At 43.9% G+C, this 15,182-nt stretch overlaps 1 protein-coding gene across 5 annotated transcripts in view; it reads left to right on the forward strand.

Moving 5' to 3' along the window:
* The first annotated feature begins 310 nt into the window (after window positions 1-310).
* The window catches only part of ehf (ets homologous factor), a 48,870-nt gene continuing 33,998 nt past the window's right edge, over window positions 311-15,182 (forward strand). For all 5 annotated transcript variants that reach the window (XM_073049129.1, XM_073049125.1, XM_073049127.1 and 2 more), the window contains exons 1-2: window positions 311-719; window positions 13,808-13,912. In XM_073049129.1, the coding sequence (XP_072905230.1) occupies window positions 13,834-13,912 (79 nt within the window). In that variant the 5' untranslated portion in view covers window positions 311-719; window positions 13,808-13,833. The remainder of the gene's footprint in view (window positions 720-13,807; window positions 13,913-15,182) is intronic.

Below are 15,182 nucleotides of genomic sequence, written 5' to 3' on the forward strand. Positions count from 1 at the left end.
GTGGGCGTGATAACACAGAAGGTCAGTCACCCAATGACTTTAAGAACCCCTGATGTGAGGTTCCGTATCAGAGAAGGAACTGCGGTTTTAATCAGAAAACTGACACCAATTTTTGCACCCTCTGCAATAAACATGAGTCAGGACAACCAGTAGGACTGGTTTTACTATTGATACAAGGGGTTGGTTAACAATTAACCATTTGTTATATTAGCACTGTTAAGATTAAAATAGTTAAGACGCTGCACGTATATCTCAGGCAGAGTCAGGCACATCCCTTTCACTTCACTCATCTATTTCCTGGACAGGAACTGTACTTGTTGAAAAAATACTTTGCTCCAATGAAGCTCGGTAACTGATCAGAAGAGATTCAGTGCCTTGTTTACAGCCGTCCACCGCTGTGCGCAGCATCTGCAGCGATCAGGTTAACTAGCAATCTATGTAAAGTACAAAAGATGTAAATTAGCTAGCTCTTTTTTATTTAGTTCATAACTGTGGCCAATCAAATTAAAGGAAGTAAAGGCTGGGGAACTCCCCATGGGAGGCAAAGTCCTTAAGAGGCCTCTGAATTATTTAAATTACATCTGGCCCAATTTTTATTCAGTTACAGTGATATACGGGATAATTCAATTAATTAAACTGGCTGCTTTGTCAGTAATACGGAACATTCTACATCTATTGGCTTGTTCATTGCCCTGATGCCACTACTGGACCTGTTTCAGGTAAGCTCTGTGCTCTTCAATTGCTGAATCCTTTCAGCTTCCCCTGTTCTGACCCACAGTTCACAGATAGTCCATTAATATCCTGCTTCTGTTCGACAGTTAAAGGAACATTTGAAATCTTGATCTGCTAAACGCTGGCTGGATATCTGGGAGGGGAAGTGACTAAGAGCTTTGTCAGTCAGTGCAGATAGAGATAATTCTGTTGGGCTTCTCGTTGGTTGCATCCTTGCCTGCTGGCTCCAAGATGTACATGTCTCATCGGGCAGGATTGCTAGGTCAGTCATGGTTGAAAGAGTTTGCTGACTGCACTCGGCAAGAAGGATGAAGAAACAATGTGGATAATTAAATAGATGGCCCTGGGCTCCCATTGTGAGGGGAGGTGCGTGGTAGCTGGTGGGTTCAAAGGAGATGAACTTGCCTCCACAGTTAAAATTTTCCTTTCTGCCATTCTTAGCTCACTCTAGAAAGTGAATTTGATCTAAAACACGTCAGTGAGAGGCGTTTTTTCTCTGCTGAGAAAGGTTCTGTTGGTGTAACTATTCCCAAAATTTGTTAATTCCATTCTTGTTTCCGATGGCCTGGCAGCTAGGAACCTCTTTGACCTGAAGGTCTTTGAACAGCAATGTTTAGTTTTGTTTCTCTTCCCAGCGATGCAGCTTGACGTACTGTTTGGTTAGGCGATGAGAGTAGTGGACAAGGTGATGTTACGTGAAGGTGTTTTCAGCGGGCACTTCATAAAGAGACTGTAGGCTTCTGTGGAAGTGACCAGTGACAGAGGGTAGGGAAACGGACAACTGTTCACATCTAAGGGGTGCAACTCACACAGCCAAACAAGGAGGTCTGCTGGGTTCATGATGAACAACTTGACTGAAAGGCTTGTGCTTCTAGTCACACAAAGCCAAGTGTTATATACAGCATGGAAGAAAGCAATATAAACAGGGGTAAATCTAGCAAATGGATGTCAGCATAGGCATATCCTTCAACAGAATGGAAAAGTATTTTCTAAAAAGTGAAAGGTGAAAGTGTGTAGGTAAGGTGAGACGGAGAGTGAGAAAGAGAAGGAACATCTTTGAATGTAAATCATTACTAAATTAGGAATGGTGAATAAAATGTTCATAAAAAGCAGGGAATTGCAAACTTTATTCAGGGCAACTGCTGTGGCAGTAGAAACTTTACTACCACTATATGGAGGTATGGTTTGATCAAGCCCAAAGTAATCTGGGCTTCACATCTTCAGAGAGTTAATTTGATCTGGTCCAAGAAAGGGACAGTTTACTGGAATGCCGCCCAGATTTCAAAAGATTTTTTTAAAAAGCGATTATAGAAACTCTGGCAACAAACAATTTTCTGGTAGAACTCAGGAGGTCGAGCAGCATTTGTGATAGTCATGTGGCTATACAGCATGGAAATGGGGAAAGAATTGTCGACTTTTCTGGTTGAAACACTGCAATTGTAACTAGGCACCAGGAAAGGACAGCAATTCCTTTTATCCCACAGATTCTGCTCCTAAATTCCTCCAGCAGATTGTTTGTTATTCTAGATTCCAGCGTCTAGTCACTTGTGGAAACAAGAGATTACATTTCCCAGGAATTTAAAGTCTAAGCTGTGATTTTCCAGCACAGACAATGAGCAACTGATGTGGTGAACAAAACAAATGCTTCTCCTATTTGGTGATTCTAGGACTAGGGTTATAGTCTCAAATATTAGAGCCGAGGTTGGAAACTTTTCTGTATGCAGAAGGCAGTGGAGGTCTTAAACTGTCTTCTGGAAGTGACAATCGATAGCTTGATTGAAAGTGAAATTGATAAGTTTCTATGATAAAAGATATTTCAGAAAATTGTCAAAGGCAGTTACATGGACAGAGTCCAGAAGTCAACCATAGCCTCAGGTGGAGCAGAATTAAAGTTTAGTCTTAATTCCCATGTTCCTATCACTGAATGTGGGCTATGGAAGAACAGCTGTCTAGGGGGCAGCACGTCCTATAGCTGACTACTTTTTTCAGTTAATATCGTCACAGACCTCCTAACTGTAGACTAGTAGCCCCACCTTACATACCCGACCCCTTGCCCTAGTAACTGTGTCAGCTGGAACCATAGAAAGCTGCGAACTCTTGGTGGGGCTGAATTCTCAACCATCTCTTCCACAGATACATTACCTAAAGGAGTTCCCTATGGTTTAACCCAGAACCAGTGATCAGCACAGCAGGGACAGGGCCCAGGGAGTGAGGATACCTGCAGAGAGGTATCATTGCCCACAGACACCGGTCCGAAGATGTGTGTGTGTGTGTGTGTGTGTGTGTGTGTGTGTGTGTGTGTGTGTGTGTGTGTGTGTGTGTGTGTGTGTGTGTGTGTGTGTGTGTGTGTGTGTGTGTGTGTGTGTGTGTGTGTGTGTGTGTGTGTGTGTGTGTGTGTGTGTCTGTGCCCTGCTTGAAAGCATTCACTACTTTTAAAAATAAGCAAGCCTCCAGTCTGGATTCCCTTAACAGAGTGCTATTGGCGCACTTTTAGGTTAGGAAAATTGTTGGTCTTTGTGGTTTGTAGTTCCTGATATATAAATGTAAATGCTGTTTTGTGGTTGCAAATAGTACTTCTGCCATGCTGGTTGTCTCACACAATTCAAGAGGGTGATAAAGAAGTGGTAATTAAAGTAAAAATAAAATCTGACTTTGTTGACTAGTGAATAACAGGGTTCAGGGTCCTACTTCCTGGTGTCTGGTAGAGTAAGGACTGGACCCTCTCGCTGCCCCCTCTACTACCCCTGCCAATGCGCTGGTTGCAAAAGGCCGTTTGGGATGCAGGGGTGAGGTAAGCCGAACAAAGTGAGTTCATTCCATTTTTGCTTACTACCATTTGCATTTACCTACACGGCAGCTCTCTTACCCATTTCCTTTCTCGGCAACAAGGCATTTGGAAATCGGCCAGCTTTACTCCTTTAAGGGCGGCTGGCATGCTCAGTATTCTGCTCCTCCACAAACTCACCTCACCACCATCCCTTATGGGACAATTACGGCTGAGTTAGTTTCATGTTCATCTCTAAATTGAAAGCCGAAGTGTTCAACTCCAACCAGCGTCTCTCCTTCCTCAAGAGGATAATGAAATTTGACATGTCTCCTTTGACTCTCAACAATTGTCATAATGCGCCAGAGAAAGCACCTCTCTGGATGCATCATGATTTGTATACCAACTGCTCTGCTGGTAACGGCAAGGAACTGCAGAGAGTTGTGGACACAGCTCGATAGATCACAGGAACCAGCCTCCCTACATGGACTCTGTCTATATTTCTCACTGCCTCACTACAGCAGCCAACATAATGAACGACCCCACCACCCCAGACATTGCCTGTTGTCTCCGCCAGCCCCACGCACTGTCAGGCAGAAGGTACAAAAGCTTGAGAGCGTGCACAACCAGGCTCAAGAGTAGCTTCTACCCTGCTCTTAATAAGATTATTGAATGGTTCCTTTATACGATAAGATTGACTCTTGACCTTTCAATCTTCTTGTTATGGCCTTACACCTTATTGCCTGCCGCACGGAACTTTCTCTGCGACAGTAAACCATCATCCCTTCGACCTGCACTTTATCACTTTACCTCATCCCTCCTCAATGATGTAATGAAATTATCTGTCCGGTTGGCATGCAAGGCAGAGTTTTTCTCTGTACCTCAGTACGAGTGACAATAATAAAAGAGTTTATCAATTTGATTTAATATATTTCCCTGATAGCTGAACTTCACTGGCCTTCATCTGACAGGAGGTTAACCTGTGGCCCAGCGCATTGGTTCAGGGGAACTGAAGCTCCCTCCCCACCCCAACACGAGACTTAAGAAGAACAAAGGGGTCTCCTGGCTCTCGAGGGCAGTGCCTACCCAATAATAAAATGCCAATTACTTGATAGTGTATCTCATTGCTACTGGGGGTCCTGCTGTCCTCTAGCTGAAGGCCATACTGTGCCTTTCCTTCCAAAGATGCAAGAGCAGTGTACAAAGTTTATCAGGGACTCTTGTCTATGACATTCATAAGAACCATGGTGTGCAATATTACCTCCAGGTCTGTCTCACTTAGTTCAGATCTACTCTCAGGCCAGATACTGGAGATACTTGCAATCTGTAGAATGGCATAACAGAGGACCCTCTGATCTACAGGCTGCTCCCAGGGACGGACACACACACACACACACACACACACACACACACACACACACACACACACACACACACACACACACACACACACACACACACACACACACACACACTCACACACACTCACACACACACACACACACACACATTAACAGTTCAGTAAGATTGGTCTGCCCAGAGTTTGTTGGTCTGCCAGCACGTCGAGATGTAGAGAAGCACATTTAAAGTTGCAGGAGTACATTCTGAGAAATGCGTTGACAGTTGGTGCAGCCTCAGTGGAGAAGGACGATAGTATAGGGCTCTTCCACTACTGGTTAGGGAGGATCTGGGTTCGGTCAGGAAGCCCCTCAATTATTGTGATCATGTACTGCCCCATGGGGGCCAAGCCAGTAACAACAGTCTGATTGATTTTAAACAATGTAATTTAAGCATATTGTCTACGAATGTAAGAATGAAAAAGGCAATGCATGGTGTATTCTTGTAAATGATTTTTATTGTGGCCCTGGAAGTAAGGTAATTTATTGAGGTGTATCCTTTAAGTAATCTCTAGCTGTATTGGTCAGAACAAGATGTGAAATTATTCATTATCAAGGTGAATTATTTATTCAGGAGGACAATCAGCCCATTGAATCCATGATAGTTCTCAATAGAGCAATCTCAATGGTCCTTTTTCATCTTTATAGTCCCCTGTCCTCCCAGAACTTGGTCATGGAGATTGGAGTCACTCAGCACAGAAACTGATGCTTCGCTTCAACCCAACTTGTCCACGCTGACTATGTTGCCTCCCTGAGCAAGTCCCATGGCATCATATCCCTCTAAACTTTTCCTATCCACGTACTTGTCAAAATCTTTTTTAAGCATAAGCTTTGTAACCATACCTGCCTTTACAGCTCTTTCCATCAACTTGTTCCTTCCACCACCCAACATCTATGTGAAAGGGTTTCCCTTCACATCCCTTTTAAATCTTTCCCATCTCACCTTAAACCTATGACCTCCAGTTTTAAACTCCCCCTCCCTGGGAAAAGGCTGACCATCCACCTTATCTACACCCCTCATGATTTTATGAACATCTATTAGGTCACCTTTCCACCTCCTTTGCTCTAGGGAAAACAGTCCCAATCTCTCCTGCCAGTCTGGGTGACATCAAAGTGAATTGTTGCTGCAACCTTTCCAGTTAAATGACACCCTTCCTATTGTTGCTGATTAGAGCTGCACATGATACTCTAAACGCAGTGTCCCAACGTTTTCTCCCTCACACACCCATAAGTTCTCTGCACTTTCTTTTACCATTCACTCACACAAAGATGTAATTTCCTGCATCCAATTACCTTACAGCATGTCTTTGTGATGTGATGAGGAGAACCATGGTGCCCAGGGCAACATTTCAGACCTGGACATGCCCGGATGCTTAGACTTAACCCAGGTGACAAGAAGGTCTTCAGACCAGTCCCATGAGACATAATGCATTGGTCTACAATCCCCTACTCCCACCCACCTTCACATTAGGCTGATTCACCGCCAGATTATGGCTGGAATCAACTCCTGCCTCAGCAAGGACCTGGACACACTGCAATTTGCCTATCACCACAATAGTCTATCACGGACATGAACTCATTGGCTCTCCACATGGGCTTGGATCACCTGGACAATACAAATACCTCTGTCAGGATACAGCTCAGCATTTAACACCATCGTTCCTACAGTTCTGATTGAAAAGCTCCAGAACATTGTTCCCTGTATCTCCCTCTGTAACTGGATCTTTGAATTCCTAACTGGAAAACCATAATCTGTGTGGACTGGAAATAACATCTCCAGCTTGCCGACAATCAACACTGGCACACCTCAGGGATGTGTGCTTAGCCCACTGCTCTACTCCCTCTATACCCATGACTGTGTGGCTAGGCACAACTCAAATGCCAACTATAAATTTGCTGGCAATACAGCCATTGTATGCAGATTGAGATATCCCAGCGAGTTGAGTGGTGTCACAGCAACATCCTTGCACTCAATGTCAGTAAGACCAAAGAACTGATTGTGGACCTCAGAAAGGGTAAGACAAGGGAGCACACTCCAGTCCTCATAGGGGAATCAGAAGCGGGGAGAATGAACAACTTCAAGTCCCTGGTCAATATCTCTGAGGACCTAACCTAGATCCAACGTATCAACACAGCTATAAAGAAGGCTAGAGAGCAGCTATACTTCAGTAGGAGTTTGAGGAGATTTGGTATGTCACCAAAAACACTCACAAATTTCTACAAATGTACCATGGAGAGCATCCTGACTGGCTGCATCGCCGTCTGAAATGTGAGGGCTACTGCACAGGATCGAAGTAAGTAAAATTAGTCAGCTCCATCATGGGCACTAGCCTCCATAGTATCCAGAACACCTTCAAAAAGGTGGTCTCCATCATTAAGGACCCCCATCAGCCCTCTTCTCATTGCTACCATTAGGAAAAAGGTACAGTAGCCTGAAGGCACACACTCAACGATTCAGGAACAGCTTCTTCCCCCTCTGCCTTCTGATTTCCGAATGGACATTCAACCCGCAGACCGTACCTCAACACTTTTTTTTAGCACTACGAATTTACATAACTATTTTATATATATATATATTTGGATTTCCTGGACCCTCTCCCAATGCGTGACTCAGCAGAGTCAGAATGAGCTGCTCGGTGGGAAAGGAACACCATGTAGGGCTCTGCTGCTACTGGACAGGCATAGCAGCATATGGAATCAATGCAGTTGAGTGTGACTAGTTCAGGTAGGCTCGATGGTCTGCACAAACATAGGATTAATATTGGTCAGCTCAGATTCACTGGTCCAAAGCAGCTGTATAGTATGACACATAGAGGTCACAGAGAGACACACATAGCAGAAAAAGACCATTCCGCAAAATTAATCTGTGCTGCCATTTGCCGTCCATTTATTCAAATCTTCATTCTCAAGGACAGCAATTTACCTACCATACATGTCTTTAATACATGGGAGGAAATTGGGGGTATGACGGGAAAGAGGGTTGGTGGTAGAGGAAACTGGAGGTGTGTTGGGAAAGGGTTTGGTGGCAGATGAAATCAAGGATATTGTAAGATGGGATAGAGGATTGGTGGTGGAGGAAATCGGAGGTGTGATGGATAGGGGATTGGTGGTGGAGGAAACCGGAGGTGTGATGGATAGGGGATTGGTGGTGGAGGAAATCGGAGGTGTGATGGATAGGGGATTGGTGGTAAAGGAAATCGGAGGTGTGATGGATCGGGGATTGGTGGTTAAGGAAATCAGAGGTGTGATGGATAGGGGATTGGTGGTGGAGGAAATCGGAGGTGTGATGGATAGGGGATTGGTGGTAAAGGAAATCGGAGGTGTGATGGATCGGGGATTGGTGGTAAAGGAAATCGGAGGTGTGATGGATAGGGGATTGTTGGTGGAGGAAACCGGAGGTGTGATGGATAGGGGATTGGTGGTGGAGGAAATCGGAGGTGTGATGGATAGGGGATTGGTGGTAAAGGAAATTGGAGGTGTGATGGATAGGGGATTGGTGGTAAAGGAAATCGGAGGTGTGATGGATAGGGGATTGTTGGTGGAGGAAATCGGAGGTGTGATGGATAGGGGATTGGTGGTGGAGGAAATCGGAGGTGTGATGGATAGGGGATTGTTGGTGGAGGAAATCGGAGGTGTGATGGATAGCGGATTGGTGATAAAGGAAATTGGAGGTGTGATGGATAGGGGATTGGTGTTAAAGAAAACCGGAGGTGTGATGGATAGGGGATTGGTGGTAGAGGAACTGGGAGGTATGATGGGGTAGGAGTTTGGTGGTCGAGGAACTTGGAGGTATGATGGGGTAGGGCTTTGGTGACAGAGAAAACCTAGATGGCCACAGGGAATGGTAGCAAGCCGCACACAGACAAGACCAAAGACCAGGATCGAACCTCAGTCATTGGGGGTGTGAAGCAATGACTTTACTGCCTGTACAACTGTGTCTCCCGCCAGCCCCCCATCCCCCCGGAATATTGCATGCCATTTCAATCTGCTTCGTTAAGTATCAATAATCACACAGAAGTCAGCTCAGTGATAATTTAAGCTGATTCCTGGAATGGAGGGGTAGTCTTATCTGGAACAAGTGAAAAAATTGGGATGGTTGTGATTGACAGACATTTAAACAAGGTGAAAGGGAGAGTGGGGGAGATTATGGAAAGGTGATTCAGCCATTAAAGAGCTGACTGTTCTGCCCCTGCTCCTAGTTCTCAGACACTTCCTTTGAGCCGAGTTCACCAAACTTGCCCCTGCCTTAACACAACGATCCTCAGGAGCCACACGTTGCCACCACACCAATCTCTGTCCAATAGTCCACAGACTTGAAACTTCACCCATCCTTGCCGTAACACCACGCACTCCTGCAGCTTTCTGTTGTGTCCCAGTGCTGGCTCCCAGACTCAGACCTAGTGTGACATAAGCTGTTATGTTTTGTAATTCCAAAATATAAAACTAATCAAAAGAAAAACATGGAGCTGGGAGTAACATGTCTCAGTGTTGTTTTACCCTTAGTGAGGTGCTCACATATGACACGGTGGCATTATGACATATGCCATTCACAAACATTTACTTATTACCCTTAATGAATTCTGTAAACAAAGAATGTTTAACCAAACAATATATTTTCAATATTACTGAAATATTAAATACACAACATAAGCTTTTTCTGCTATGTATTCCGCAAGAACAGTGCGGATATGAACTAGAAGATGAATGTCTTATTGTCTATTACCGCTCCCTTTCGAAGTGTCAGTGCTGACGTTACTCAACAAGGTCACTTAACATCTTATTACTCAATAAAACAAGAACTGGATTATTGATGTTGCAAGTGAAATTTTTTTTGCCAAAAACACTCTGAGAAACAACTGCCAAAAGAAAGAGTAGAGGCTTTCCTCACGCACAAGTCTATTTCAGGCTTTTCAAAACCTGTTGTGGACCAGGCACTGACTGGATGTATCAACACACACAAGATGCTGGAGGAACTCAGCAGATCAGGCAGCACCTACTGAGGGAAATGAACAGCAAAAGCAAGAATAAAACATTTTAAAGAAAGCCCTCACATGCTGTGCATCATCTCTCTCTGTGGCTGGCTACCCCCTCACCTTATAAGATTCCATGGTGTACAGTGCTCTCCTATCAGAATCTTCCTTCAGCCCTTTGCCTCCTCCACCTATCATCGCCCAGCTACTCACATCATTCCTTTTCATGCTCCCTTCCCTCACCTTCCTATTCTAACTTCTGTCTCCTTCCTTTCCAGTTCTGATGAATGATCTTGGCCCGATATGTCGACTGTTCATTTCCCTCCATAGATGCTGCCTGACCAGCTGAGTTCCTTCAGAACTTTGTGTGTGTTGATCCAGAATCCTCAAAATCGCTTATGTTTTAATGATAAGGTGTAACTTAGTGTTGTATATTAATAAGGATAGTAACTGGAAATTGGCTTAATAATGGTGAAAAGCTGTGCTCACATGTCATCAGTACATCGAGGTACCACCGAAGAGAAACAGAATGTTACAGTTACAGAGGAAATGTGGTGCAGGTCGGCAAATAAGGTTCAAGGCTCATGACACAGTGGATTGGGAAACTGAGAATTGATCTTCATCATATCCTTCTCAAAAGTCTGGTAACAGTGGAGTAGAAGCTGTCCTTGAGCCTGGTGGTACGGTGTTCTTCAGAAAATTTAAATCAAACACAGGTTTCTGGAAATATTTATCAGACCAGACTGTATCTGTGGAGAATTAAACAAGACTTACTGTTTCAGGTCTAAGACTCTGAACTGGGGAAGGCAGATGAGAAAAGCTTTATTTCTCTTTCCCAGATTGAATGGAGGATCTTCAACTAGACGTGTTAACTCTCATTTCTCTCTTCACAAATACTACCTGACCTACAAAGAGGTTCTGCATTTTCTGAGTTTTAATTCAGATTTCCAGCATCTACAGTTTTTTGACAGATCATTTCAGAGGATCTGTTCTAGATACAGTGCAAAGTGCCATTATGAAGAAAGCATGGCAGTGCCTCTACTTTCTTAGAAGTTTGAGGAGATTCGACACGTCATCTAAAACTTTGAGGAACTTCTGTTGATATATGGTACAGAGTATATTGACTGGTTGCATCACAGCCTGGTATGGAAACACCAATACCCTAGAATGGAAAAGCCTCCAAAAAGTGGTAGATTCCATTCAGTCCATTGCAGATAAAGCCCTCCCCAGCATTGAACATGTCTACACAGGAAAGCAGCATCCATTATCAGGGACCCCCACCATCCAGGCCATGCTCTCTTCTCGCTGCATCAGAAAGAAAGTACAGGAGCCGCAGGACCCCACACCACCAGGTTCAGGAACAGTTATTATCTCTCAACCATCATTTCTTGAACCAGAGAGGATAACTTCACTCAACTTCACTCACCCTATCATTGAACCATTCTCTTCACTAACTTACTTTCACAGACTCTTCATCTTTTGTTCTTGATATTTATTATTTATGTATAATATTATTATTAATTCATCTCTTGTATTTGCACAGTTTGTTGTCTTATCCACATTGGTTGTTTGTCTGTCTTGTTGGATGCTCATTGATTCTATTGTGTTTCTTGTATTTACTGTGAATGCCCACAAGAAAAGGAATCTCAGGATTGTATATGGTGACATATATGGACTTTGACTTTAAGTTTACACTGAACTTTGAAGCCAATCTCCTTGGGGATGACAGAGTAAAAGTGGGGTCAGTTTCTATAGAACAGGAGTGGCACAGTGATACACAAGTTAGACTAGAATAGAGACCCGTGTTCGATCCTGACCTCCGGTGCTCTCTATGTGGAGTTTGTACATTCTCACTGTGACCACATGGGTTTCATCCAGGTGCTTGGTTTTATCCCACATCCCAATCACGCACTGATGGTTTTAATTGGCCACTGTACATTCACACTTAGATAGATCAGCGGAGAGAATAAATTACGGGGCAACGTGAAATAAAGAAAGGTGTGGGAGAAGTTGAGACTAATTGTCTGCTGAAAGTCAACAAAAGCCTGATGAATCAAATTGCCTCCTTCAATGCAGTAGTAGATAAGTAAGTTATTAAGTTACCAGGTAAGGTTCAACTGGTTAGACCACATTTGGAGTACTGTGTTCAGATTCATATATCATATGTACATACAGTGAAATGCATTGTTTGTGTTCACAATCATCACAACCTAAGAATAAACTGGAATCAGTCACAAGTGTCATCATACATCCTGGCACCAACGTAGAATGCCTACAATGTTCAGCAGAACAACAGGAACGAAACTACAACAGCAGAACAAACCTCTTTCCTCCTTCCTATCCACCCATCCACTCACCCCTCACACATAGAGACAGTCCTCCATCCCCAGGACGCACTGCCTCCATTGGACACTCTGACTCACTGAGATCAGGCCTCCAACTTCCCCGGTAGACTCACAAACTCGCAGACCCAGGGCCATTGGGCCTCGACTTCCGAACTTCCGATTGACCTTCAGGGTTCAATCTTTGGTATTGACCCCAGGTCTCACTGATGATGGGACCTCGAACACCAGACTGGATTCACCGATGCTGGGACCCCGAACTCCAACTCTCGAATTCCTGTCTCGTGTACCGGGGGAGAGGTGTCTTCAGCCTTCGTGCCTCTTACCCATGATCCCTCAGGTGTCTCGCTGACCTGAGGTGGGGAGTGCTGTTGTCCTCTCTGGTCTTTGTAGGTTGTAAGGAAAGTCAGATGAATGCAAAAGACTGAAGTGGCCATTCTGGTTCTGCACAACTCCATGTCTCTATGGCTTTAAGTAAGAAGTTTAGCAGGTGTGGTTAAAATTAACAAATACCAGGCATGATCCATCAACGTGCAGCAACAGCAGCAACATTCAGAAGAACCAGGAAGTTTATTGTTGCTTCACTAACCCTGTTGGAATCCATCATCAAAACAGGCTGATAAATCAACTGCGATACCCAAAACAAAGAATGTTGTAAATACTCAACACATCAGGTGACTTCCATAGAAAGAGACACACATCTCAGTGACCTTAATGTGGTCCAAAAGCCTCTCGGAATCTGGAGCTTCTTCAGCCAGAGGGTGGTGAATCTGTTGAATTCTTTGTCACAGAGACCTGCAGAGACCCAGTCATTGAGTGCATTTATGGCAGAGATTGATAAATTCTTGACTGGTAACGGATTAAGGATTAGAGGAATAAGCAGGAGAATGAAGTTTTTAAAACTTACCTCTGTTTGAATGGCCTAATTCTGCTCCTATCTTATGGTCTGCTGTCTTATGGACTGAACAAAGAAGTGAATATGTGATGGCTGATGAGAGAAAGGAATAACGGCTGGTTCCTGTTGTCAGCTGTCCCCCAAGTAAGAAAATATTGGGTTTTTCATTTCTTTTTAGATCCAGTTTACTACTTGAGAGCTGATTGACAGCCCATCAAGGGGTCGTGTTGAACAGTTTTGGTGAGGCAGGGTGGCCAGAGAATGGAGCAAAGAGCCAATATAAAAACAGCAGATGCTGGAAATCTGAAAAAGAAAATGCTGGGGACACTCAACAAGTCAGGTGGCAAATGTAGAGCGAGGAACCGCTGGAAGTCTTGTTCCTCTTTCCTCACATAATGCCTGACCTCATGAGTGTTCCCTGCCGTTTTGTGTTTCTTTCAGAAATGGAAAGGAAATTCTCTGAAAGAGCAGAGAGGTGAAATGGTAGCAACGATGATGCTACAAGGTCAGAGGACTGGCATTGGGGCAAAGAAAGAATCGGCAGCAGGTTTAATGGGAATGGCAGAACCTTGACCTGACCTGGGTGGTTTCTTGTTTCAAAACCTTTGTCAATCTCTCTTTTTTTGTTGCAGTAATCTTAAACATCTTTACAGAGAGGTCACTGACAGGAGTTCATTGCTAAATCAATTCTTTCTATGTGATTCCAGATCATGATTGTGCAGACAGAAGCATTATGAATGGTCAGTTCAGAAATCACCCAGTACCACAGCAAATACCATCAGCTTGGAGTAATTTTGACCTCGAAAGCAACGGTAGGATGACACATTTTTAATGACACAAAATAAAATGATAAAAATTAAAGCACCCATTGCAGATTTGAGTGTGAGTGTGGCAGACATATGATACAGGTCATCTTTGGATTACAAAAGCCCAAGATATGAACACCCTATGAACGAGCTCCCAAATTATTATTAAATCCAAAAATCCAACCTACATTTACATGGTCCTACAAACAACAGAACTTGTAACTTGTTCTCTCTCTCTCTCTCTCTCTCTCTCTCTCTCTCTCTCTCTCTCTCTCTCTCTCACTCTCTCTCTCTCTCTCTCTCTCTCTCTCTCTTCCTCCCCCTCCCCTTCACTTTTAGTAATTGTTCTTTCTTATCAGTTACGTGCTTTTGATAATTCTCATTACATCACTTAATGGTTAGCTTATCCAGACATTTTGTGTGCTTACAAAAAAAATTGACTGTGACTGAAGATGAGACTCATATGTCTGCCTGGGTCATTGGGAATTTGAAAGCAAATTGAAAGCTCAGTTTGGATGTCTCCAAAATGTTATTTCTCTTGACTTTATTGGAAATGAAATTTGGGATTGATGGCGGGAGCACACTGGCTGGGTACTTATACACCGCCCCATCACACAGCATCAAGCTCTGACTCAGGGGAGAGCTGGCAATGGGAAACAGCTATTATGTCCACTCTCCCATCTGCCAACACACATACACTTCTCTGGTCAACTCACTTAGACCATAAGACCACATGATATAGGAGCAGAGTTAGGCCATTCAGGCCATTGAGTCTACTCGACCATTCAATCATAGCCAAGTTTTTAAAGCTTCATTCTCCTGCCTTTTCCTCTTAATCCTCAACCCCTATTACCAATCAAGACCCTATCAATCTCTGCCTTAAAAACAGCCAATGACTTGGCCTCCACAGCCTTCTGTGACAAAGAATTCAATGGATTCACAGTCCCCTGGCTGAAGAAATCCCCCTTGATCTCTGTGTTAAAGAGATTCCCCTTGATTCTGAGGCTTGGGTCCAGGTACTCCAACCAATAGAACCAAACTGTCCACATTCACTCTGTCCAGGCCTTTCGGTATCCAGTAGGCTTCTGTGAGAACCATCTCATTAATACTGTCCGCCTCGTAAGCTTTTCCTCATACAGCATCTCAGTCAAACCAGTTCTGATTCAGTGGCTCTCATTTCGGCTTTGATCAATAGCCTTGTGAAGAAAGAAATCCTAAACATCACTCAGCAATGGCAATGGTGTTCCACAGGAGAACAGCTCTTGACTCAGCATAT

This window comes from Hemitrygon akajei, chromosome 6 (genome assembly GCF_048418815.1).
Source record: "Hemitrygon akajei chromosome 6, sHemAka1.3, whole genome shotgun sequence".
In the NCBI taxonomy this organism is placed as follows: domain Eukaryota; kingdom Metazoa; phylum Chordata; class Chondrichthyes; order Myliobatiformes; family Dasyatidae; genus Hemitrygon; species Hemitrygon akajei.